Source organism: Euleptes europaea, chromosome 17 (genome assembly GCF_029931775.1).
Source record: "Euleptes europaea isolate rEulEur1 chromosome 17, rEulEur1.hap1, whole genome shotgun sequence".
Lineage (NCBI taxonomy): Eukaryota > Metazoa > Chordata > Lepidosauria > Squamata > Sphaerodactylidae > Euleptes > Euleptes europaea.
The window spans coordinates 27772028-27798290 of NC_079328.1; the positions used below are offsets into that span (position 1 = coordinate 27772028).

Consider the following 26263-nt stretch of genomic DNA (forward strand, 5'->3'; position numbering starts at 1 on the left):
ATCCAAGCCTCCCACTCCTTAACAAATTCATTATCTTTTTGATTTACTAACTCAGTCAATTTTGCCATTTCTGCTAGTTCAAACATTTTATCAATCCAATCAGTTTTGTCCGGTATTTCAGTCATTTTCCATTTAGCTGCATAGACCATTCTCGCAGCTGTGGTGGCATAGAGTAAAAAGGTCCGTTGTGTTATAATATAGTCCGGTATAATGCTTAACAACATCATCTCTGAAGTTTTAGGGATATTTTGTTGTAGAATTAACCTTAGCTCATTGTATATCATATCCCAAAAGTTTTTAGCTTTATCACAAAGCCACCAAACATGATGAAAAGAGCCAACTTTATCCTGACATTTCCAGCAGTTTGGTGACATTGTACTGTACATTGCAGACAATTTTTTCGGTGTCAGGTACCATCTGTGAGTGACCAGCCCAAGGTCACCCAGCTGGCTTCATGTGGAGGAGTGGGGAAACAAATCCAGTTCCCCAGATTAGCGTCTGCCACTCAGGTGGAGGAGTGCGGAATCAAACTCAGTTCTCCAGATCAGAGTCCACCTCTCCAAACCTCCGCTCTTAACCACTACACCACGCTGGCTCTGAAACAAACAACACAGAGCCTCCCTGTTTCCTTCATCATCCATCCTCTCACCCCCTCCCAGTGATGTTCCTTAAAATTCCATTGCAACATATTGCTGGAAATTGCAGCTGCTCCAAAATCCCAGATTCCTAGAGCGGCATGACATCACTTCTGGGTTTCACCTGGAAGTGATGTCAAGCCATCGTGCTGTCAGCCCCCCATGCCCCTGTCCCCAAGACTCCCACCGGTTGCCAGCCATAAGCTGGCAGCCCTTCTTGGAACTCTCTCCACCTCTTACCTAACAGGGTTATTTTTGTAAGGATAACACAAAGGAAGGGAGAACAATGTTGTAAGCCGCTTTGGATCCCTATCAAACAGAAAAGGGGTATACCTTTCTAAAAAATAAATAAATAACTATATAGTAGGGTTGCCAGGTTCCTCTTCACCACCGACAGGAGGATTTTTGGGCGGAGCCTGAGGAGGGTGGGGTTTGGGGAGGGAAGGGACTTCAATGCCATAGAGTCCAATTGCCAAAGCGGCCATTTCCTCCAGGTGAACTGATCTCTATCGGCTAGAGATCAGTTGTAATAGCAGGAGATCTCCAGCTAGTACCTGGAGACTGGCAACCCTACTATATACTAAAGCCAGGGGAAATATGATATCTCTGCTACTGGGGGCAGGGGGAATTTCTGCAAATAAATCAGAGTAAGCTGTGTTCATCTCTCACAAGCATGAAAAGGCTTTTTAAAATCTGGATTCAGATTTGAAATCTGGGACAACCAAGCAATCCCTATTAAGTCATTCCTGGGGAAATATTTCAAAGGACTCAGAAGATTAAACACAACTGTACAAAATCCCACCAATTGGGGCGAGTTTATACAATCCACAGAATTTAACAGCAAAATATACCTGGACTTTACCACTTCAGGCTACCAGTTGTAGCCGTGATAGAGAGCTGCATGTTTGAATGTTACCCCATCAGATAAGAACATAAGAAAAGCCCTGCTGGATCAGACCAAGGCCCATCAAGTCCAGTGGTCTGTTCACACAGTAGCCAATCTCCCCTCAAGCAGTAGAACTAGCACAGCAACAAGCAAACTTCAACCAAACTTCCTACGCAATATGTTGTTCTTTCAGTGTGGAAATATGGTTCATTTTTGGATGGAAGCATTCGAGCCTGCGAAACAACCATGTCCTCTGCCTGTAGTACAGTCTGAAGTATGGATCACCACACTGAATCAACTGATTGTATAAATTTAGGGGGCTCTTTGGGGGAAAGCCGCCAGAGGTAAGTTAGTATAAAATGAACAGATGTTTGTAATGTATAGAAAAAGCTATTAAATGGCAATTTGTTTTACAGAACAGTATTGCTAAATTGCTTTAATTTTAAAACAACACTGATGCAAAGAGTTGCCCGATAATACACTGGGCAACAACCTTGAATTTGAATCTAATGCTCTGGAGAAGAATCTTGAAGATCCAGAAGAAATGTCCCTCAGGCCTTACCCTTCAGTGACTCCCAAGATCCCCATATCATCCCCCCAAAGAGCAAGACCTGTTTTTCAGACAAGCCACCCAGATGACTTTTGGGACCCCACTGTGAGAAGAACCCTGATGTATCACAGGGGTCCAGCTTGCTCCCAGTCATTGCACAGGAGGTAACTGCCACCCCCACCCCAGCCCTCAGTGCCACAGGTAGGGTTCCCAACCTCCAGGTAGTGGCTGGAGATCTCCCGCTAATACAACTGATCTCCAGCCGATAGAGATCAGTTCCCCCGGAGAAAATGGCCGCTTGGGCAATTGGACTCTATGGCATTGAAGTCCCTCCCCTCCTCAAACCCCACCCTCCTCAGGCGCCGCCTCAAAAATCTCCTGTCGGTGGCGAAGAGGGACCTGGTAACCCCAGCCACAGGCCTGGTCCAAGCCAAGCCCTTGTTCTGGACTTTCTGCGGGGTGACATAACAGTCCTAAAAAGGAGAAACAGATTACCAGTCTGTTGAACCCAATGGGATTTACTTCATCGGATTTCAGTTCTTCCCAGGCTAAAGATGCTTCCTTTCAGAATTCATCATTCCCTACTTAACTGTGTTACAGTGTTCTCGATCCATTTCAGAGACGTAATCGCAATAAGGAGATGCCGGCAGCTCTGGCATCTGATAAAACCAGAGAGGCTATGGAGGAGGTATATTTTTGTACCTGCTGAAAGCCAGACATGTGACTGGCCATTCATTATTCAGTGAGTCTTCCCTACCAGATTAAGACGTTTCCCTTCCTTTATTTTCACACACTGGTAAAGAAAATACATTTGGGGGCCAGATTCACCCCTACAAGCCAGCTGTTCTTCTCCACATGCCCTCTCTTGAATGTCCCAAAGTAAAGGATCATAACTGTATGTGAATGTAACGTGTGAACCATGGCTACATTTGCTGCAGCTCTTATCATAACAGCTCACATTCAATGAAATTAAAGAAAAAGAGATAGCAGCCGGTTGGAAAGAGCTGGCTCTCCCATGACATTCTTCCATATAACCCCTTACCTAGAGATCTCAGGAGGAGAAAAAGTGGCCAGTTACCATGTGAGAATGTGGCCAAAGGTAAGGTTGCCAACCTCCAGGTACTAGCTGGAGATCTCCTGCGATTACAACTGATCTCCAGCCGATAGAGATCATTTCGCCTGGAGAAAATGGCCGCTTTGCCAATAGGAATCTATGGCATTGAAGTCCCTCCCCTCCCCAAACCCCTCCCTCCTCTGGCTCCGCCCCAAAAACCTCCCACTGGTGGCAAAGAGGGACCTGGCAATCCTAGCCAAAGGAGTTTAATCAGAGTTTTAGAACAGGGCAGGAAGTGTTCTTAAATCTGATAGGAAAGACTCCTTGAATTATTGACGGCTACCAACGCTGCTGTCTTTCACCTGGTTACAAAAATATACCTCTTCTGTGGCTTCTCAGGTTTTATCAGATGGAAGCCTCAACGGCTATCTTGGTTTACGATGACTCGTCTGAAACGAACCAAGAAGATGAACTGAGAAAGATAAATTCTTAAACAGCCCTTGTAAGCCCTGGGACAAGAAAAGTATGTGTGACTTTTTCAACCGTCTGAACGTCCAACAATGTTTTGACCCACCTTTGGTGGCAGATGAATGGGTAGATAGTATCAGGCTTATAGCATGGCTGTGAAAAGATTTACCTCCTGATTTCTGCAGATTGGTCATCTGACAACCTAACAAAACACCCGGCTTGCAATTTGGCCCTTTCTACTATTCCACAGTCACAGCACACACCCCACCCTTAGAAGAGAAGAAGAAGAGTTGTTTTTTTATATGCCGACTTTCTCTACCACTTAAGGAAGAATCAAACCGGCTTACAATCACCTTCCCCTCCCCTCCCCACAACAGACACCCTATGAGGTAGGTGGGGCTGAGAGAGCTCTAACAGAGCTGTGACTAGCCCAAGGTCAACCAGTTGGCTTCATGTGGAGGAGTGGGGAAACAAATCCAGTTCCCCAGATTAGCGTCCGCCGCTCATGTAGAGGAGTGGGGAATCAAACCCGGTTCTCCAGAACAGAGTCCACCACTCCAAACCACAGCTCTTAACCACTACACCACACTGGCTCCCAAGTGCCTGTAGAACCTTTAAGGCTGCCTATGACTTTTCATCCCCTGACATTTTTTTTTCCTTTTTGGTTCTTCCATGACTTGTGGAATGGCATATCTAAAAGAACATTTCAACCCTCTTTGGATTCAGATGTATTATCAAGGATTCAACAGAAACAGAGAAGGAATGAGGGAGGGAAAAAAATATATGCCTTAAGCAAGCAGATCCTTATGAAAGAAAAAAGATGTGTATGTGTAGTGGAAAATTATAGTCATGAGTAGTATAAAGGTAAAGGTCCCCTGTGCAAGCATCGGGTCATTCCTGACCCATGGGGTGATGTCACATCCTGACGTTTACTAGGCAGACTTTGTTTACGGGGTGGTTTGCCAGTGCCTTCCCCAGTCATCTTCCCTTTACCCCCAGCAAGCTGGGTACTCATTTTACCGACCTCGAAAGGATGGAAGGCTGAGTCAACCTTGAGCTGGCTACCTGAAACCGGCTCAAGGAAAAGGGTTCCCTAAAGGCGGAACCTATGCTCCCAAGGGGTATAAACAATGACCATATTTGAGATGTGGCCTCCTGTTTGGCATTCATAGCCTGCGCACCTGAAATAATGCCCAAGGTTTGTCAACTCAAACGCCTGATTCAGTCCGAATACATTAACAATCTACACACTTAGCAGAATTGAGATTCTCATTTAAAAACTGGCCAGGCAGCAGCTACTTTGAAATTGCCAAGTTGATACAGCATTTTGGATTTTCTGCTGAGCTGGAAAACAGGAAGCTATAAATTTACCTCGTACCTAGACTGTGTGCTTGTGTGTGGGGGGACGACGACAAGGTTCTGCTACCATAGAAGCCCTCCGCTTCATTAAGTCAAAGTTTCTCATGTGAGCAGAAGGATTTCTTAAGTCTGGCCCGATAATCAATCAGAAAAGAACTGCCATCAAATGCAGGATGACTCGGTGAAATGTTCACATACCCCTTCAGCGTCTTTCTCCGTCTGGCCCGTTGCCCCAATACGAAAGGTCTTATAACGTATGGATCTTAGTAGCTTAATTGGATTCAAGAGCAAGCAGTCAGCTTCCAATTGAAAACGGGAGTCAAGTAATTGCTTGAGATGTAGCAACGTTTCTTGAAATTCCGATAAGCTTTTTTAAAAAAAAAGACAATTAATTTAAGTTGGAATATTTTTTGTCGTGCTTGAACTGGGTATTACACAGATCCATGGGGGAGAGGGTCCTTCAACGGCTGCTGGCCAAGGCAACTAAAAGTAATCATGTGACACCTGGGAGCTTTCAGGAGCAGGGACAGGCAACATACAGCATAGAGTTTTGGGGGGATTGCTAGATGGCCGCCATGACACATGTTGCTTTGGCTACGTGACTGGAAGTACCACAACATTACTTTTCCCAAAAAATTTCTCCTGCTGCTGCAACAGTTAAGTGGTTAACTCTGGTAACTAGTAAGGTCAAGGGTGAGAAATCTTGAGTGTGTTAGCACCACATTTCATGCTAGGTGCGTATGTCCTACTCTTGCATTGGGGATTCCCCAGCCTGAGACCGTGCCCTCCTATGTGAGCTAGTGACAATCCCAGGCCATAGACGTGCCTTTATGCTTGCCAGACTAAATGCTTTTCCAACTGCAGAGTTGTCAGGTGGTGCGAAAATTCCCTATTCTGATCGAGTTTGTGAATGTAAATCTGGAGATATTGGGATTCTGCACCATCTTTTATTGTTCTGTCACCACTGGTCAGCTCCTAGGTTGCGTTGGATTACTCCGGTATTGTCTAAATACAAACTTCCGCTAGAGTCCTGGGTGATACCCCATATAATGGGAGATATTCACCCTGATATAACTAGTTCTGTTGCAAGGTTTCTGGCGGAGGTGATGTTGCTTAAACGTCAAAATAAAATAAGCACGTAGGCTGCAAAATGTGCATTGTGCAGGGGGTTGGACTAAATGGCCCTGGAGGTCCCTTCCAACTCTATGTTTCTAATTACTGTCCACATCAGGGGAAGGCCTTGGCCTCTGGGCCCTCTTTGTGGCCCTCCAGGACAACTGGTTGGCCACTGTTTGAAACAGGATGTAGGACTAGACAAGACCACTGGCCTGACCTAGCAGGGCGCTCTGATGTTCTTACGTTATGAAGACCCCTCTCTCTTTGCTGGATCTTGTTTCCATGTGTTTTGCAACAGGATGTCTGGCATTGGGTTCCTGAAGCAAGGTAGGTCACTAAACTGACCGTAACTGTCTCTTGTTTCAAAAATTAAGATGGTTGAATAGGATGTTTAATCTCACAACAGATCTGGTTACACTTATTATAGAATTGCTGTAACTCAAAACACATGCAGCGACATCATTAGAGGGAGAAAGAAGAGAAGCTAGCGTACGGGCGCTTGGGGGTCCATGCACAGTCATTTATGTGCATGTACCTTAGAGCTGCCCTGACTTGGATGGCCCAGGCTAGCCTGATCTCGTCAGATCTCAGAAGCTAAGCAGGGTCAGCCCTGGTTAGTATTTGGATGGGAAACCACCAAGGAATACCAGGGTTGCTGTGCAGAGGAAGGCACTGGCAGACCACCTCTGCTAGTCTCTTGCCATGAAAACCCCAAAAGGGGTCGCCATAAGTCGGCTGCGACTTGACGGCACTTTACACACACACACACACCTTAGAGTGAAGATCCAGCTACTCCCCTTCCCCGTTTGGAGATTTCACTTCTCATGAGGTCTGAAATCTAAGGAACCGCTGTGTACACATGTTGTTCGTATGAGCAATATTGTTAAAAGGCACACCCAAAAGGCAAAACAGAAACAGCGATTTACAGGGACAATAAAGAGAGACTTGCCCTCTACAGCTCACATGACAGTCAATGTGGTGCAATGATTAGAGTCAGACTAGGATCTGGGAGAACCCGGTTTGAATCTCCACTCTGCCATGGAAGACTGCTGGGTCATCTTGGCCTATTCTCCTATCCTAATCTACCTCACAGGGTTGTTGTTGTGAGGATAACATGGAGGAGAGGGTAGTAGAAGAAGATGCTGACTTTCTCTACCACTTAAGGGAGACTCAAACCGTCTTACAGTCACCTTCCCTCCCCCTCCCCACAACAGACACCCTGTGTGGTAGGTGGGGCTGAGAGAGCTCTAAGAGAGCTGTGACTAGCCCAAGGTCACCCAGCTGGCTTCATGTGGAGGAGTGGGGAAACAAATCCAGTTCACCAGATTAGCCTCCGCCGCTCATGTGGAGGAGTGGGGAATCAAACCCGGCTCCACCCCAAAAATCTCCAGGTATTTCCCAATCCAGAGCTGGCAACCCCAGTTGTCCGTAATGTTAAGCAATATATTTTCTGTTAGACAAATGGGTTTTGTTATCCTGCTGGCTCTTTGTTGGTCTCTTGCTCTGAATTTTTCTTTAATTGTAAAAGGTCTAACCTGGAGGGCCCAGGCTAGCCAGATCTCAGAAGCTAAGCAGGGTAATACTTGGCTAATACTTGGGTGGGATACCACCAAGGAAGTCCAGGGTTGCTATGCAGAGGCAGGCAATGGCAAGCCACCTCTGCTCGTTTCTTGCCTTGAAAATCCTACAGGTCTGTGACTTGACAGCACTTTCCACCACCACAATTGTAAAAGGTTGAAGATTCCAGATCTATGGGGCATTTGTAGGGGCCACCCAGAAAGATAGAGGAGGTGCATCTGATGTTCCAAACCCTGACTAGAGACCCCTAACCATAGGGTTGCCAACCTCCAGGTAATAGCTGGAGATCTCCTGCTATTACAACTGATCTCCAGCCAATAGAGATCAGTTCACCTGGAGAAAATGGCTGTTTTGGCTATTGGACTCTATGGCAAATTCAAATTCAAAACCTTTATTGGCATGATCAAAGCAGTTCTACTTGAAATTTACCAATTGAAAGGCAGCGATATCTGGACTATCTACACTTATCACATTGTCAAATAAAATACACTGGTTGGTAGGCTCATTTAGTGCAGCGACTCTATGGCATTCAAGTCCCTCCCCTCCCCAAACCCCGCCTTCCTCAGGCTCCGCCCCCTGAGTCTCCTGCAAATGACGAAAAGGGACCTGGCAACCCTACCTAACCAACACATTTAAAAGATACATTTCATTAAGCCTGTCCATGCAAAAAAAGCTCAAAATTAAAGCATAGATGCACACACATATATATATTTCTGAACAAAATCACACCCCTTGCTTCTCTGAGCTAGTAGAAGATAGCAATGCAACATTGACCCAGTGAGGATGTTCATCCTTCTTGCTTCCACACCTCTACAGGTGCTGATGAATATCTTCCCTAAGGCATCTCCTGCACACTAAACGTCAGCCCCCTCCTTCCCCAGTGATGGCTTCTTTTCATCTCCTAGGAGCTGGCTGCACGGGCAACAATCTTGCAGCTAGCAATCTCAGACCAGATTGCTTTCCCCTTTAGCAAAGGAGCCCTGTATAGATTCATGAAAATCCTGCTTCATGTTGTCTGTGGATGAACCCTGGTATATATTTTTTTAATGGAGGATAGGAAAACCCTGGCTCAGGAGGCAATTCAAAATAATCCTTCCACAGGATTATTTGTCAACGGGCTGCAAGCGTTTCGACTGCACATGCCCTACGAAACAGCCTGGGGTTGTCGCAAGGGTGACATTCGGGGAGGGCAGAGGCCTGTTGCAGATCATGTGCGATGACTCTGGTGCTGGTCCTACACACCAGACAGCTATTGTTAGAAACAATTAAAAGGGCCCACATGCCAGGTAGCCCTGCCAAAGGCCCAATCCCTTTGATACAAAACAGAGGGATGTTTCCTTCGGTGCTGATAGCAGCCTGCAATAATAGAAGAAAAAAGAGGGGAATGAAACCCAACCTAGAAAACAGAAGCTGGGTACCCAAGGTTGGGTGGGATAAATAAAATATATAGATAATGAAAATATAATTTATTTAAAGTGCTATGTCAAGATAAAATTATTTTAAAAAACGTTAAAACAGCACAATGGCATTTCCTAAGGTTCATATACTATAACCACATGCAAGACGCATTTCGGCCTGTTTGGCCTTCCTCAGTGGTCAATTGAAACCCATGTAAAACATACATACGTATTTACAGATATATAAACATATACTGACAATATATATAAGACCAGGCGTGTATATAGGTTGTATAATATATTACCAATTATACAAACATCTGGTAAGATTGTCTCAAGTTGTTATGCTGGGCTATATGTCTCCCATATAAAATGTGTGCAATTATCATATAATTTATATGGGAGACATATACAGCCCAGCATAACAACTTGAGACAATCTTACCAGATGTTTGTATAATTGGTAATATATTATACAACCTATATACATGCCTGGTCTGATATATATTGTCTGTATATGTGTGTGTGTGTGTGTGTGTGTGTGTGTGTGTGTGTGTGTGTATATATATATATATATATATATATATATATATATATATATATATGTAAATGTGTGCATGTTTTACATGGGTTTCAATTGACCTCTGAGGAAGGCCAAACAGGCAGAAATGTGTCTGATATGTGGTTATAGATATCAACCTTAGGAAATACCATTGAGCTGTTTTAATGTTTTTAAAAATAATTTTATCTTGACATAGCGCTTTACATAAATTATATTTCCATTATCAATATATTTTATTTATCCCGCCCAACCTTGGATACCCAGCAGCCTGCAATAGCCAGCAAGGATGACAGGGCGGATCGTATGCAGAATTACTGCAGCGTAAGCCCAAAGGAATCAATGCATTTTACTCTGCACAGGATTGCATCTCCAGGAAACATACTGTCTTCAATTCACACCAACAGCCAGTCCACCTAGGTCAGAGGACCTGACAAATTTCCAAGTGGGACTTTAAGAAAATAAATTGGAAGGGGGGGGTCCTTTTATATCCTCTTTGATGAGCATTTGTGTCTCTCTCTATGCATTTGAGCATTGCTGAAACATTAGCTGGAATAAGCACAGTATTTGTTTATATTCTCAGAATTTTTCCAACTTGTAATGAACATCTTCCGTCAATAAACACAAACTTCCTTGAAATTGCCTCTTTATCTCTTGGAAGCATGTTGCCCTGCTTGCAGTCTTCATAGCTAAAAGCATTATTTTTTCTGGATAACTTATGTGCAATGGGTGTGAAAGTGATGGGAAGGGAGGGGATTAGGGCTGCCAACCTCCAGATACTAGCTGGAGATCTCCTGCTATTACAACTGATCTCCAGCTGACAGACATCAGTTCACCTGGAGAAAATGGCCGCTTGGGCCATTGGACTATGGCATTGAAGTCCCTCCCTTCCCCAAACCCCACCCTCCTCAGGCTTTGCCCCAAAAACCTCCCGCCAGTGGCAAAGAGGGACCTGGCAACCCTAGAGGGGATACTAGAGGGACAGAGCACAAGCCAGACTGGTAGAAGTTTTGGGAGGGCCTCAGCCTCTGCACCTCCTTTTAAAACCAGAATTGTTTCTGTCTGAAAGCACCCATATTTTAATGACAAGGAATCCGATGGTTCAAGACTGTGTTTTATATATGTGCTGGTCTACAACCGTAAAAACAATAAACTAAACTAAACTAAAATGACAAGCAATGATTGTCATCGAAGAATAGGGGGGCAGCCAATGGCTGGCAACCAGTAGGATTTGGGGGGGGGGGGTATGGTTTGGTGTTGTCGGCCTGACAGTGTTATGTCACTTCTAGGGACAAAGAGGAAGTGACGTCAACACTGCTCTAGGAATTGATTTCCCCATAGAGTTTCCAGTGTGAGCGGTGTGAAGTCACTTACAGAAGTGAAGCAAAGCCACTGCACCAACATTGATTTTTTTTGTTTCATTTTTCTCCTACTGCCCAAAAGAGCAGCAGTGGAAAGACCAAGTTGCAGGCAGGAGGTCTCCCACCATACCAGGAGATCTGGCAACCCTACTAAAGAACCTAGATTTTTTTAAAAGGTCTTAGGTGGGGTAGGTCCCACCAGGGCTGTAGCCATGCTTGCAAGATACTCAGGTTTGGGATTTTTTTTTTTTTTTTTTTTGCAATTTAACATTGAAGGCCTTTGAACCTTTGCTGAATGAGAGAGAGTAGCTTGTTTAAAGGCACCTTCAGAAGCCAATGTAGAGGTGAGATCTGAAACAGAGATTTCCTCTTTCGCAGCCAGAGGACCACATCTGCCAAATCACCAGTATCCATCATAAATTTAATTCTGACAACCAGCAGAGAAAGCATCTAGTGCCGGTGTAGAAAATGTTGTCCGCCTGAGTGCCAAAACACATGAAGCGACCTTCTACTAATTCAGACTACTGGTCTACTAAGACCATTGCTCTAACAAAGTCTATTCTGACTAGCAATGGATTTCCAGGGTCTCAAGCAGAAGTCTTTCAAATCACCTACTCCCTGATCTTTTCTGCTAGAGATGCTGAGGGTTGAACCCGGGACCTCCTGCATGCAAAGCAGAGGCTCTTCCACTGAGCCACAGCCCCCACAACATATATCTGTGATGATGTCATGGTGCCAGAGAACACAAGACATGTTGAGGAATGAGGCCCTGGGAGGCGCCTGGTCCCGGAGGCACCAGCAGGCCTGGCAGTATCTAAGGGGCTTGCCTCAGTCCTTTTGGCAAAGTACCAGCTCCTGTGTACTGATCAGATTTGTTGTGGTGGCTCTGCCATTCAGCACATACACCAGCGGTTGCCTATCTCTGGTGTACCTGACCATAAAAGAGTTAAGTTTCTTAAAGGCCACCAGCATAGGAAAAGAGAGACAGCCTTTCAAAATGGTGTCAACTTGTAACTTAAGCCAACATGTAGCATCAGTGTCATGGCATGGAGGAAAGAATGCCTGCTATAAACATACACAAACTGGTTGCATAATTGCCTATTTTACCGTCTTAGTTGCCCTCTGTGGACATCCCAAAAAATACTTTAAAATTGCCTTCCTCTTCCTCATCCATGCACTTCAAATTCCCACATACATAAAGATGGAAAATTCTGTCTGATGTAGGCCTCCTCCCATTTACCCCTCTGGGGTGGAGAATTGCCAGCCCCCAGTCCCAGTTTCCCAACCCCAAGGAACTGAAGAGCAGGAGAAAAAAATGGCCTCCACACAGCAATGCTATAAGAGTTTCCCCTAGTCTACATAAAGACGATAGAGACTGGGGGTGGGGGAGCCTAGAGTGTCACTGGGAAGTGACATCACATCCTTCCCAAAATCTGCTTTCCCCAGGTATGCCCCCCCAAGTCTCCCAGCATTTGCTGAAGTAATGTTGGGAACCCTAGTCTGATAGGACTTCACTCACTTCACAAAAAAGTTTTTTTTTTTTGCCAAATCTAAATAAAACTGAGAACTTTATAAGGAAAAAGTTGACTACATTAGCATAACTGGAAGTATTTACCCTTCTTCCCAGTTCTTCCTTGGACAACCTCGGCAAGGCCTACATATGGTTCCTCAGTGGCCATCCATCCACTCATCTTACCAGAGTAGACCTAATTAGTTTCAGTATTAGACCTAAGTCATGAGCCTTCAAACCATTTTCTGAGCAAACAAGATGAAATGGCATTGAATGGTCCCATTTTATATTGGTGTTATAATCTACAAAGAGCACTGTAGGATACATCTGCCCAGGATGGATGCAAGCACATGGAATTAACCTAAAATATGTTTAATTACACTGGGATGCCTTAAACATCCTTGCCTGATTCCCTTTATTAAAATCACACATTCTACTCTGGTCTTAGCAAAATTCTACTCATCGTGTCCTCTTTGGTCACAGACCTACCACAGGTTATGCCACTTTTGCTCACAAAGGAGCCCCGACAAACAAAACATCTATGCAGGACAACCTGACACTTGTCTGAAGTCTCACAGATAACACCCAAGTCCTATTTTCAGCTCTTGCACATGACCATCGAAGAATACAAATTGAGCATACATTCATGAGGAGAGTAGCTGCCTAGCAGAGTAATTGTAGTAACACTTTTCTGGGATTAAGTCCCATTGACTTGACTTGAGTAGGATTGTGAATACATCTGCTTAGGATAGCTCTCTTATTCTGTGGCAGTCCTGAGAGTTTTACTTGAGTTTCTGTAACACCAGCTTTCCCATTTTAATAGGTGCAGGATGCACAATTTGATGAATAAAGGGGGGGGAACAGGTCAACAAGGTTTGAAGTAGATCTCATAAAATAGCCATGGAGATGGCAAACCTGAATTTGCAGGACTCAGACTTAAGAAGGAGGCTCTCACTATGAACAGCTTTTCCAAACAAAATGCTTCTCCTCAAGCATAAGAACACAGAGCATAAGAAAAGCCATGCTGGATCAGACCAAGGTCCATCAAGTCCAGCAGTCTGTTCACACAGTGGCCAACCAGGTGCCTCTAGGAAGCCCACAAACAAGACGACTGCAGCAGCATCCTGCCTGTGTTCCACAGCATCTAATATGATAGGCATGCTCCTCTGATACTAGGGAGAACAGGTATGCATCGTGACTAGTATTCATTTTGACTTGTAGCCATGGATAGCCCTGTCCTCCATGAACATGTCCACTCCCCTCTTTAAGCCTTCCAAGTTGCCTTCCAAGCAGAAACCAAGCATGTCAGAAGCAAGGTGCCATCAGAACCCTTCTCGTCAACATCTATCTGAAGAGCAGCTTTGGTCCAGAGAAACATCATGAGAACCTACTAGCATGGTACAAGTCAGACACAAGTTGACCACTTCCTCTCCACTCAATGACAGAATGCTACAATAGCAAAAGGAACATCAACCTGAACATCCAAACCAACGTCTCTCCATACTGGTAAGCTGTGATTCTAAAACATGAACCATGATCCCTAATGGAATAGGTCTTCATGCAGACTCTTAGAAAAGCTGTCTGATTTGTTAAGACCAGTTCTTCACCCAACATCTATTCACCTGAATTATCCTTAAATAAATATTAATTAGTATTAATTACAATAATAATTTCCTATTGATACAATTGGTGTATCTCTACCAAAAAAAAGGATACCACCTTAATATCCCATATTAGCCTGATCTCGTCAGGGCTCAAAAGCTAGGCAGGGTCGATACTTGGATGGAAGACCAAGGAAGACTGGGTGGTTTGCCATTGCCTGCCTCCAAGTCACAACTCTGGGCTACCTTGGAAATTTGTCCATCCAAATAACTAACCAGGGGCAACCCTGCTTACCTTCTGAGATCTGATGAGATCAGGCTACTCTAGGGCTATCCAGGTCAGGACACACTTTACCTTACCAAAATAGAGAGCCAGGGTGGTGTACTGGTTAAGAGCGGTGTTTTGGAGCGATGGATTCTAATCTGGAGAACCGGGTTTGATTCCCCACTCCTCCACATGAAGCCAGCTGGGTGACCCTGGCCTAGTCACACTCTCTCAGCCCCACCTACCTCACAGGGTGTCTGTTGTGGGGAGAGGAAGGGATGGTGATTGTAAGCCAGTTTGCTTCTTCCTTAAGTGGTAGAGAAAGTTGGCATATAAAAACCAACCCTTCTTATTATTAAGTATTTGCTCTATTTTAAACAGTTCTACCCTGTCTTTCTTCCAGAAGGACTACAAATAAGATAAATAACCTCGTTGGCATTCAGCGACTTTACTCCCCACCCCCCATGCTCTTCCATTTAAGTCAAGATAAAGCTCATTCCAAATTAGTGGGTAGTAGGTCCCTCTTCTCCACCGGCGGGAGGTTTTTGGGGAAGACCCTGAGGAGAGCAGGGTTTGGGGAGGGGAGAGACTTCAATGCCATAGAGTCCAATTGCCAAAGCGGCCATTTTCTCCAGGTGAAATAATCTCTATTGGCTGGAGATCAGTTGTAATAGAACAGTGGTTCCCAACCTTTTTTGACCAGGGACCACTAGGACCTTTTTGTTCGGTGCAGGGACCCCAAGGTTCAAAATAAAAATTCCGAGAATTTGAAAATAAACTTTAATCATAACTGTTAGTTAAACATTAAAATTAGAATAATATTTGAATATATATATATTTTATAATAGAGAACTTTTAATTGAAAATATTAATTTATTATGGGTTTATAACTTTGTTTCGCGGACCTTAATTTAGTTCTCGCGGACCCCTGGGGGTCCACGGACCCCTGGTTGGGAACCAGTGTAATAGAAGATCTCCAGCTACTACCTGGAGGTTGCAACCCTAGTGGGTAGGCATAACTGAAGGATGCCAGCACTCTAGCAGTCCACAAGGAAAGGAAGTTGTCCACAAAAATGCCACTGCCTCCCAACACCTTAGCCCTGTATGATCAGCTGACCTTAATGTAGCCACGTCATGAGAGACCCAGCCAGATTTGCAAGCCTTTGATTTCATTAAGCCATCACTTTAATATGCACAACTAATATACACACATTACTTTAATATGCACAACTAATATACACACATGACGCCACCCGCAGAGCTCTAGCCATGTGCAACCAGTGGCCACCACTGGGGATGAGTATCAGACCGATGAATCAACAGGCCCAGATTTGCATTTGGGTGCCATCAGCACATCACAATGCTCAGCAGCTGTGGGCACGGCTGCCTGCTTCCACATGAATCTCCCTTGCTGTTAAACTATTGTTATTGGTTTCAACTTAAAAAAAAAAAAGACCCATAAGCTGCTTGCAGTACTAGTTTAGGTGGGCCGGAAAGGGCCTATGAAAAGCCTTGCAAATGTTTTCCTCCCAAGCATTTCCTGAAGCATATTATACTGGGGCACTCGTGTTTCTCAAAACCGGGGAGAGCATGGTACAAAAACACATCGCCTAGCAGATTATTTATAGACCAATCAAAACCCTGGGTTTTCCAATGTGTGACTCATAGCTCCACCGGGATTAGGGAACAGTGTAAGCGGCAATCACAAGTCCCTTATTGCTGCAGGGTCCAGTTTACTGCAGGCTCCAGATGGAATGATGTGAGGGGGGCTTTTTCAAACTGGGAAGGGGGGAGATCTGAAGCTGCCTTATGTCAGCCCACTGGACGAGTGACTGGCAGTGGCTCTCCAGGGTCTTGGGCAGGAAAGGGTCTTTCTGAGATCCCTTACTTGGAGACGGAAGCTGGGACCCCCTGCTATCTGTTGAGCCACAGCTAAGGTAAAAAGGGACACTTTTTAAAAAGTCAGTTCAAAATATAGCATCTGTAGGAGTGAGCACTGAATGAATGAAAGCTCATGCTGGCATAAATATCTTTAAGTTGCTGCTGGGTTTCTATTTTATTTCTCTCTTGGGCACAAGCAAAGTTAAACTGCAAAAAAAAAAAAAGAGGGGGGGGGAGAAAAAATGAGAAATTTCCCTACAGTGGCTTTTTAGCAACTACAAGTAGGTTTTTATATGCCGACTTGGTTTTTATATGCTGACATTCTCTACCATTTAAGGAAGAATCAAACTAGATTACGATCACCTTCCCCTCCCCACAATAGACCTACCCTGTGAGGTAGGTGGGGCTGAGAGAGTGTGACTAGCCCAAGGTCACCCAGCTGGCTTCATGTGGAGGAGTGGGGAAACAAATCCAGTTCCCCAGATTAGCCTCCGCTGCTCATGTGGAGGAGTGGGGAATCAAACCAGGTTCTCCAGATCAGATTCCACCACTCCAAACCACCACTCTTAACCACTACGCCACACTGGTATAGCTATGATGTCAGCACACATCAAGCAGTCACCCTGTTTGTTTTGAGTTTTCAAAGATGAGGAAGATGTGTCTCTTCAGGGCCAGTGCCTGATACATCTGCCCATTTGTAACAACAGTCACGGTGTGTGTACAACGAACAGGCTGACTAGGGATGGGAATGTTCCTAAGGAATCATCACAAGCAGCCTGAGACCCATTCTCTCTCTTAACCAAGTCCTGGATGTGGCACTGTGGTGTACCTATGTGTAGATCTGGGCAGAGGGATAAAATACTGCAAGGATGGTGACTACCATGTATGCAGGTGTGTGTGTGTGGGGGGGAAACATTAACAGTGCAGTCCCAAGCAGAGTTACACCCTTCTATGCCCACTGACTTCAATGGACTTGGGTGGGTATAACTCTTTTTAGGATTGCACCATATCAGACCTTGTCAGCTTGGCTCAGCATACGAGAACCCTGCTTTGCATGCACAAATTCTCAGATTTAGTCTTTGCCACCCATAGTTAAAAGGACCTCGGATACTAGGAGATAAGGAAACACCTTTCTGTATCTGCCACCTTGGAGAGCTAATGCCGGTCTGAGGAGACAACGCTTAACTAGACGGATCAATGACCAGACTTGCAAAAGAGGCAGCACAGTGTAGAGGTTAGGGAGTCAGACTAGGATCTGGGAGATCTGGGTTCGAATCCCCATTCTGCCCTTGAACCTCCCTGGGTGACTCAGGCCAGTCACTGTCTCTCAGTCTCCCCTACCTCACAGGGTTATTGTGAGGATAAGAACGGAGGAGGGGAGAGCAATGTTTCAAGCAATTCAGGATTCCCATTGGGGAGAAAAGCAGGATATAAATAAATAAATAAATAAATGGCAACCTCATGTGTGCATAATGTTTAAGATACATAATTCTTTAAAAGATAAATATTTATTTCTCCCTAAAATACCTAAGGCAACCATTTCTCTTTGGGTGTCTTCTAATCTTAGTACCAACTGAGGATTTCTTAATGTTTCTGTAATAAAATGATCTGAGTTGTTGTTAGGGCAGAGTATCCTGTGTATTTAAAAATAAATTGATTTAAATTATTAATCATGCTTTAAATTATGTGTGCTTTACTGGAGACTGTGGAAACATGATTATGCATGATTACAATATTAAAATTGTTAATGTAAAAAATACCTTTCCCCAAAATTTAATACAGGTCAACATAGATCCAGATTTATAATTTATTTTATCCTTACAACAACCCTGCGGGATAGGATGGGCAGAAACTTGATGTTGTTAAAAGGCTATGGAAATGGACTTCATTTGGAGTGTCGGCTATGCTTGCAATAAGGATTACCACCCGGCCATTTTACCACATTTTTAAAAAAACCATGTTTGTGCATGGGTTGAAGGCAGGGTTGCCAGGTCCCTCTTTGCAATAGGTGGGAGGTTTTTGGGGCGGAGCCTGAGGAAGGCGGGGTTTGGGGAGGGGAGGGACTTCCACGGGGAGGGGCCGTTGCTCAGTGGTAGAGCATCTGCTTGGCCTGCAGAAGGTCCCAGGTTCAATCCCCGGCATCTCCAGTTAAAGGGACTAGGCAAGTAGGTGATGTGAAAGGCCTCTGCCTGAGACCCTGGAGAGCCGCTGCCGGTCTGAGTAGACAATACTGACTTGGATAGACCAAGAGTCGGGTTCAGTATAAGGCATGAGTTCATGTGGTCAATGCCGTAGAGTCCAATGGCCAAAGCGGCCATTTTTTCCAGGGGGACTGATCTCAGTTGTAATAGCAGGAGATCTCCAGCCACCCCCTGGAGGTTGGCAACCCTAGAATCAGATTGCCGAACGGGGCGGAGCCTTTCCGGTTCTTGCCGAAGCCTCCCCGAGCTCCGCACCCGGCAACAGCCGAGCGTTGCCGATCTCCCCAAGAGCCAATCGCCTCTTCCGAGTCCCGGCTGGGCGCTGTCCACCACTCGCAGCGCCTGAAAGCAACCTTTACCTCCCACCTTTGGTGGAGGGGGTGGGGGTGGGGGGGATCACACATACGGAACCTGTTCCATGCAACAGGGGCGGGGGGTGGGGTGGAGAGATGAGGCCCGTAGGGCGTTGCCATTTTGCAAATAATAATTCCCTCCCTTCCCCAGAAAGCATCAACGCCCCCCTCTCCCTTTGCAACATGCGAACCTTGCAAAGGGCGGGAGGGGCTTCCCCCCCCTTTCTTTTTTGCAATGCCAGATCAGCAGCAAACCTCGGTCGTGTGTTTTTTTTTGTTTTTTGTTTTTTTGCAAATCAACGCCGGTCCCGATTCCTACACGCTCCGTGGGCTCCCTCTCTCAATCAAAAGCAATGCATGCCCAGGATCCACACACACACCCCACCCCAAGTCCTTGCTACGCCGTGTGAACCTCTGAGCCACATAAGCACACGCTCAGCAACAGCCTCTCGCCGGTCGCCTCTCTTCCCCGGGGGAGGCCCCCGGCCCGGCTTGCGAGGCCACGTAAAACCAGGCAGGAGCGCTTGTTTATTCGCACGGCAACTCCCTTTTCAGCCTGTGCGCGCCCCCGCGCGCGCGTCCCCGCCTGTTTGTACAATAGGGCTACGGGAACACCTGTGCGTCGCCAGATGCCCAACGCATTTCTCCCCCCCCCTTTTGCACACACCTCATGAGATTCCCCCCCCCCCATCAACATCACACAAGTGAACAAACATGAACCTGCCTTATACTGAATCAGACCCTGGGTCCATCAAAGTCAGTATTGTCTACTCAGACCGGCAGGGGCTCTCCAGGGTCTCAGGCAGCAGTCTTTCACATCACCTACTTGCCTGGTCCCTTTAACTGGAGATGCCGGAGATTGAACCTGGGACCTTCTGCATGCCAAGCAGATGCTCTGCCGCTGAGCCACGGCCCCTCCCTGAGCATTACACAGAGCATTACAGTGACAGTCGACGCAGCACCCAGAAGAAAATGGCTCCGGTGTTGGGATCAGCAACGCTTCTGGCTGTGCCTTGAAACCAACACGGCTCTGAGGGGTTGTGCGTAAACGACACAGAAAGAAGCACGCGCACACACACACACACACACACAAACACGTGTTTGCAGCCCACCGAGTCACTGATCTCGGCCAACGAGCCAATTGGCAACAGGCGATCCAAAGCTACATTCCGTCTTAATGAATTAAAAAGAGGGGGTGGGGGTGGAGGAGGCTCCAATCTAGACAGTGGGGAAGGCCAGCCTCACTCTAGAAATCTGGACTGTGGGCAGATCCCACCCCCCAGATCAAGAAGGCCCTGCCCATCAGCCAAGCCCAACCAGGCCCTGTCAAAGGATCAAACGCTGGGGGGGGGGGGGAGCCAGACAGTGCCTTGGAGGACCCTAATCCTGACGTTCAGCTTCCATCGGCCCCATTCATCTGACTGTGGGATCCCACCTCCCCTCCCTTTCCTGGGGGGGAGGGAAGAGAGGGTGAGGAAAGCCGCTTCAGCACCACTGCCGTGAACAGCACACACCTGGCCCATCGGTGGTTCGCAAACGGGGGAGAGAGGTGTCTTCCCCCTCCAGCCCACCCCTCTCCCCCACCCTTGGCCACATCTGCTCCAGATGTTGGCCCCACCAAGTGGGTTTCTGCAAGGTAGCTCAGGAAACGCCACCTCCCCCCAACCAGATCTTCCCATTTCAAACATGGCGGACGCCCATTCATGCCATGGAAAGGCAACTTCGCCTCCCCGCTTCCTTCCCCCTCCCTGCTTGTTCCCCAACCCAAAAAGACATCAAGGAGGGAAACCAGAAAGAGGGACCCTGGATTATCTCCCCCCCCTTTTTTTCTTTCCCAACGACAATCAGCATTATTTTCATCTCACACTGGCAGGAGGAATTAATAAAACAGATCTATAAATATATAGGGGGTATATATAACGAGATCGGATTGTGCCGAGGAGAAAAACCCTCTAGCGACTCACTTCATCTGCTTCACAATGGTGCTTTTCCCGGATTCCCCAGCCCCTGTTGGGACAAAAAAAGAAGAAGAAAACATTTTAAAAAAAAAATAGCCCAGCAAAGGCAAAAATCTTGTGAGTGTGACAATATAAGAAGATAAAAGGAGATTACATAGGGAAGGGGCAGCTGTACTAATGGCTGGGTGGGGGAAATCATGTTTGTGCAATTGAGTTTGCAGAGCAAGAGGGAGATGCTATCCTAGTTTGCAGAGCAAAACGGGTGTGGGGGTGCAGACTGTGGGGCAGAGAGCGAGGGGCCTGGGAGACCCCTCCTCTCCGAGGCACCCAGTGTTATTTCCTTCATCCAGAGGAGTGAACGGGAGTACTAGAATCATGCATGCCCGTGTGTGTGTGTGTGTGGGGGGGAGATCTGGCAGTGGGGAGGGGGGCAGGTGGTGGAAGGAAGGAGGGATTCCGCTTGTGCAGTTATACAGCAAACGGTTGGCCAGAAGATGGAGGAAGGGAAGATCACACGTAGTTGGTGGAAGGAGTTGATTTTGGGGAGGGAGAAGGAATGGGGTGGGGATTTATTTTTTTGCAATCGGGTTGTTGTTTTTTGTGCATGCAGGGATTTGCTGCTCTGTAAATGCACCTTCCCTCCCCCCCCCCCCATCCAAATGCTGAAAACTCTGCATGGGGGGCTTATTTTTGAGTTTTGAGAACTCCGATGGGGGGGAAAATGTGAATCTACAGAGCGGCAAACCCAAGGCAAAACCTCCCGTGCATAAATGGCCGAAAGGACCCCCCACCTCCCGCCCCAAGAATGGATTGAAACCATAAAGAGGAAGCCGGATTCTTTGGCATTGCTGGGGGGGGGGGGAAGATGAAAATGGATGGCGAATGAGAAATCGGAGCAGAGGGATGGGAGGGGGTGGGGTGGGGGTCAGATCCCCCCTCCCGGACGCCGGGGGAAGGGGCGCTGGCGGCACGCAGCCCGGGCTCACCTAGCAAGAGCAGCTTCACGTCTTTGGCCGCGCTGATGCCATCTTCCTTCAGGTTCTTCTCGATCGCTTTGCTCCTCTCCAAGGCGGCTCTCTCCTCCGCGCTCAGTGTACATCCCATGGCGGTGGCCCCCCAAAATTACCCTGGCCGGTGGACGCTTCTCTTCCCCCCCACCTCTCCTCAGGCACTCCAAGCGGGGGTAAGCGGAGGGGGGAAAAGGAGCTCCCCAGCACAGAAAAGCAAGGGGGGAAATCGTAGATCTCTCGTTTTAGAAGGTTGTTTTTTTTTTATTAATCGAGCCCCCGGAGGAAAAAAAAATAGATGCAGGATGCCTTCCCCCCCTCCAAAAAAAAAAAAAACCCACACACCTCTCTCCCTTCCTTTCCTTCCTCCTTCCCGGCTTTGCGTCTCTTGAGCCCCAGCAAATCAATGCATCCAAATGAGATCCGAAGAGAGCCGGGGGGCGGAGGGGGGGGGGGGGCTGGCTGGCTGCAGGCACCGGGAAACGGCGGGGGGGAAAGCTGGAAACGGCGGAGGAAGGAGATCTGTTGCCAAGGGTGGTGGTGGGTGGGAGATCTGTCGATCCCGAGCTCTTCTTCTCGCAGGAGGGACGTGGGGGGGCTCCCTCGGCTTTGGCAGGGTCGTGCGCAGGATCGTTGCCTTCGGGGCTCCTTGCCTCGGTGGGTGGTTTTGTTTTATTATTTTTTTCCAATCCCCTTTCCTCCCCCCTCCCCCTAACGTGGGGGTCTCTAATGGGCGGCGGCGGCGATGGCTGCGAGCGATCGCATCGTTCAGCCGATCCTAATGGAGAGAAATGCAGAAAGGGAGGGGGGGGGCGAGGAAGAGAGCCAGCCAGGGAGGGAGGGGAGAGTGCGCCAGCGGCGCGCGCTTCCCTGCCAGCGAGCAAGAGCGAGCGGGGCGGCTTTGCCTGCCTGTATGACGTCTGCTGCGCTCCCGCGCATGCTCCCTTGGCCGCCTCGGGTCTGCTGTGGCTTTGCGGGGGGGGGTTGTCGAGAGAGCGCCAGTGAAATCGTTCTCACACCTCCTCCCCCCCCTCCAAAAAACCCCCACCCCGAATCGCGGTTGCTCGAATCATAGAGTTGGAAGGGATCCCCCGAGGTCATCTAGTCCAACCCCCTGCGTGTGTAGTAGAAAAGGGCAAGAGTCCAGCAGCACCTTCAAGACTCACAAAAAATATTTTCTGGTAGGGTGTGAGCTTTCGTGAGCCGCGGCTCACGAAAGCTCACACCCTACCAGAAAATATTTTTTGTTCGTCTTGAAGGTGCTAGAAGAGTCCAAGGGAAACAGGAATCCTTTGTTGTATACACGGGTCCCAGTTTGGCACAATAAATCATGGAGGAGGAAAAGTTGGAAGGGAGGCAGGTACTTAGCCAGCAAGTTGGAAGGGAGGCAGGTGCTCAGCCAGAGAGCCAGCATGGTGTAGTGGCTAAGAGCAGTGGTTTGGAGCAGGTTGGGTGCCTGTTTGAGCCACGGCTCACGAAAGCTCATACCCTACCAGAAAATATTTTTGTTAGTCTTTAAGGTGCTACTGGACTCTTGCCCTTTTCTAGTACTGCAGACAAACTAACACGGCTACCCACTGTGAATCCCGTGTGTGTGTGTGTGTGTGTGTGTGTGTGTGTGTGTGTGTGTGTGTGTGTGTGTGTGTGTGTGCGTGCGTGCAAAGTGCCTTCAAGTCGCAGCCAGCTTATGGCAACCCCTTTTGGGGTTTTCATGGGAAGAGACTAACAGAGAGGTGGTTTGCCAGTGCCTTCTTCACGGCAACCCTAGACTTCCTTGGTGGTCTCCCATCCAAATGCTGACCAGGGCTGACCCTGCTTAGCTTCTGAGATCTGATGAGATCAGGCTGGCCTGGGCCATCCAGATCAGGGCCCAACCCCCTGCGCAAGGCAGGAAATTCACAACTACCTCCCCGCCACACATACACCTCCCCACTCCATGTCCCTACTCCATGTCCAGAAGATGGCCAAGATGCCCTCCCTCTCATGAACTGCCTAAGGTCATAGAATCAGCTCAGTTACTGTATGGAGCTCAGTATCTATTCTAGAATGTAGCTCAGTTACTTACTAGTTGGCCCCCCCCTGCAAGCAAGACGGAGGGGGGGATTTAACCAGGGCTTCGCTCCAGCCTGAAGAAGAAGAAGAGTTAGTTTTTATATGCCGACTTTCTCTACCCCTTAAGGAAGAATCAAACCAGTTTACAATCACCTTCCCCTCCCCACAACAGACACCCCGTGAGGTAGGTGGGGCGGAGAGAGCTGTGACTAGCCCAAGGTCACCCAGATCGCTTCCAGTTCATCAGATTAGCCTCCACAGCTCATGTGGAGGAGTGGGGAATCAAACCCAGTTCTCCAGATCAGAGTCGATCGCTCCAGAGTCCACCGCCAGGGTGGGGGCTTATTTAGTTATTTTCTGCCTTTCTTGCCGCATGGAAATCAAGGCTTTGGCTGATCTCCCAGGTGGACGCACACTTGTTTGTCTTCAGGCTGTGTGTGGGGGCACACCTGGGGCCTTGTTGCCATGCCCCATGTCTTTCTTGCCAAAAATGCAGTGTGGTATAGTGGGAGGGAGGGGCTGTGGCTCAGTGGTAGGGCATCTGCTTGGCATGCAGAAGGTCCCAGGTTCAATCCCCGGCATCTCCAGTTAAAGGGACCAAGCAAGTAGGTGATGTGAAAGACTGCTGCCTGAGACCCTGGACAGCCGCTGCCCATCAGAGTAGACAATACTGACTTTGGTGGAGCAAGGGTCTGATTCAGTATAAGGCAGCTTCATGTGTTCATGTGTTTATAGTGGTTAGAGTAGGGGTGTCGAACTCAATTGTTACGAGGGCCAGATATGATATAAATGTCACTTGGTTGGGCCAGGCCATGCCTAGCCAGCTCAGATTGAGAGTGGGGTGGGGGCTGCCTCAGTTGGCTTGCGGGCTGGGTACGAGCTCTCAAGGGGCAGGATCCGGCCCTTGGGCCTTATGTTTGACACCACTGGGTTAGAGTATCACACTAGGATATGGGAGACCCAGGTTCAAATCCCCACTTTGCCTTGGAAGCTTGCTGGGTGACCTTGGGCCCATCACACACAGCCTAATCTACCTCACAGGGTTGTTGTTGTGAGGATAAAAATGGAGGAGAATGATGTAAGCTGCTTTGTTCACCATTGGGGAGAAGGTGCGGTATAAATGACCTAAATAAATAAATATTCAACGGAACTTAAGAATAGCCCATTCCATCTAGTATCTGTCCCTGGCAAAATATTTTTCCTATTTTTACCTTATTTGTGGAAATGATGGGGGAGTTAAAATGTGCACATGTACACTAGATTTCCTTCCACCACCACCCTACTTACCTGCGCAGTAACGTTGCTGACTGTATTTGAGTCGCAGGTATTCTGTGATAAGTACAAGGAGAACTACTGTGCGATTAAAGCTTTCTAAACAAGAACAGAATCCTTCTGGTCAGTTGACCACCATGCCTGTTTGAGCCGCCAGGGCAGGCTATGGCAAGATAAATAAATGCAGCAAGCAGCTGCAAGCGTTGAGTGATGAGTCAGAGAGGACCCCTTGACTGGCAACTGCTGGAAGCAGAATGCCTGGCTAGATGGACCGTCGGTCTGATCCAGTGGGGCTGCTGCTGGACTGTGGATTTTTTAAACCAAGAACGGTGATCCTGGGGCTGAGAACAGGACTTCTTCTGTATCTGAAGAAATGAGCTGTGGCTCACAAAAGCTCATACCCTGCCAGAAATGTTTCTAGTTGTTAAGGTGCTACTGGACTCTTGCTCTTTTCTACTGCCTGTTTTCTGAGAATGTATTCGTTTAAAATGGTTTATACCTCACCTCTCAGCCTAGTGACTGAGGGGATAGGAGACCTAAAGGAGTCCACAGATAAGATTTGGGCTTACCGATTGTAGAAACGTTTTTGTTTTTTTACCATCATCGCAGCTGACTTACGGTGACCCAGTCCAAGGCAGGAGACATTCAGGGGTGGTGTGCTATTACCTGCCTCTGCATAGAGACCCTGGACTTCCTTGGTGGTCTCCCATCCAAGTATTAACCAGGGCCAACCCTGCTTAGCTCCAGAGATCTGACGAGATCAGGCTGATGTCGGCAATGCCCCCCTCTTTATTCAATGCAGAGATACAGCAGGCCTCACTGCATCCTATTCTAGAAGAAGGTTGGTTTTTATATGCCAGCTTTCTCTACCAATTAAGGAAGAATCAAACCAGCTTACACTCATCTTCCCTTCCCCTCCCCAAAACAGACACCCTGTGAGCTAGGTGGGGCTGAGGGAGTGTGACTAGCTTAAGGTCACCCAGCTGGCTTCGTGTGTAGGAGTGGGGGAACAAATCTAGTTCACCAGATTAGCCTCTGCCGCTCATGTGGAGGAGTGGGGAATCAAACCCGGTTCTCCAGATCAGACTCCACCGCTCCAAACCACCGCTCTTAAACAATACACCACACTGGCTCCCATTCCTTGCCACCTCTGACAGTTATCTGGCCCTCTGTTCCTTGCTGGGTACCCAAAGGTTGGGTG

General features: G+C 47.4%; 1 protein-coding gene across 2 annotated transcripts in view; it reads right to left on the reverse strand.

The window, feature by feature from the left end:
- GNAO1 (G protein subunit alpha o1) overlaps positions 1 to 21910 on the reverse strand; it is a 216455-nt gene extending 194545 nt beyond the window's left edge. For both annotated transcript variants that reach the window (XM_056862253.1, XM_056862252.1), the window contains exons 1-2: positions 21718 to 21910; positions 20738 to 20780 (exon numbers count right to left, since the gene is read on the reverse strand). In XM_056862253.1, coding sequence (XP_056718231.1) covers positions 20738 to 20780; positions 21718 to 21835 — 161 coding nt within the window. In that variant the 5' untranslated portion in view covers positions 21836 to 21910. The remainder of the gene's footprint in view (positions 1 to 20737; positions 20781 to 21717) is intronic.
- Between the last annotated feature and the right edge of the window lie 4353 nt (positions 21911 to 26263).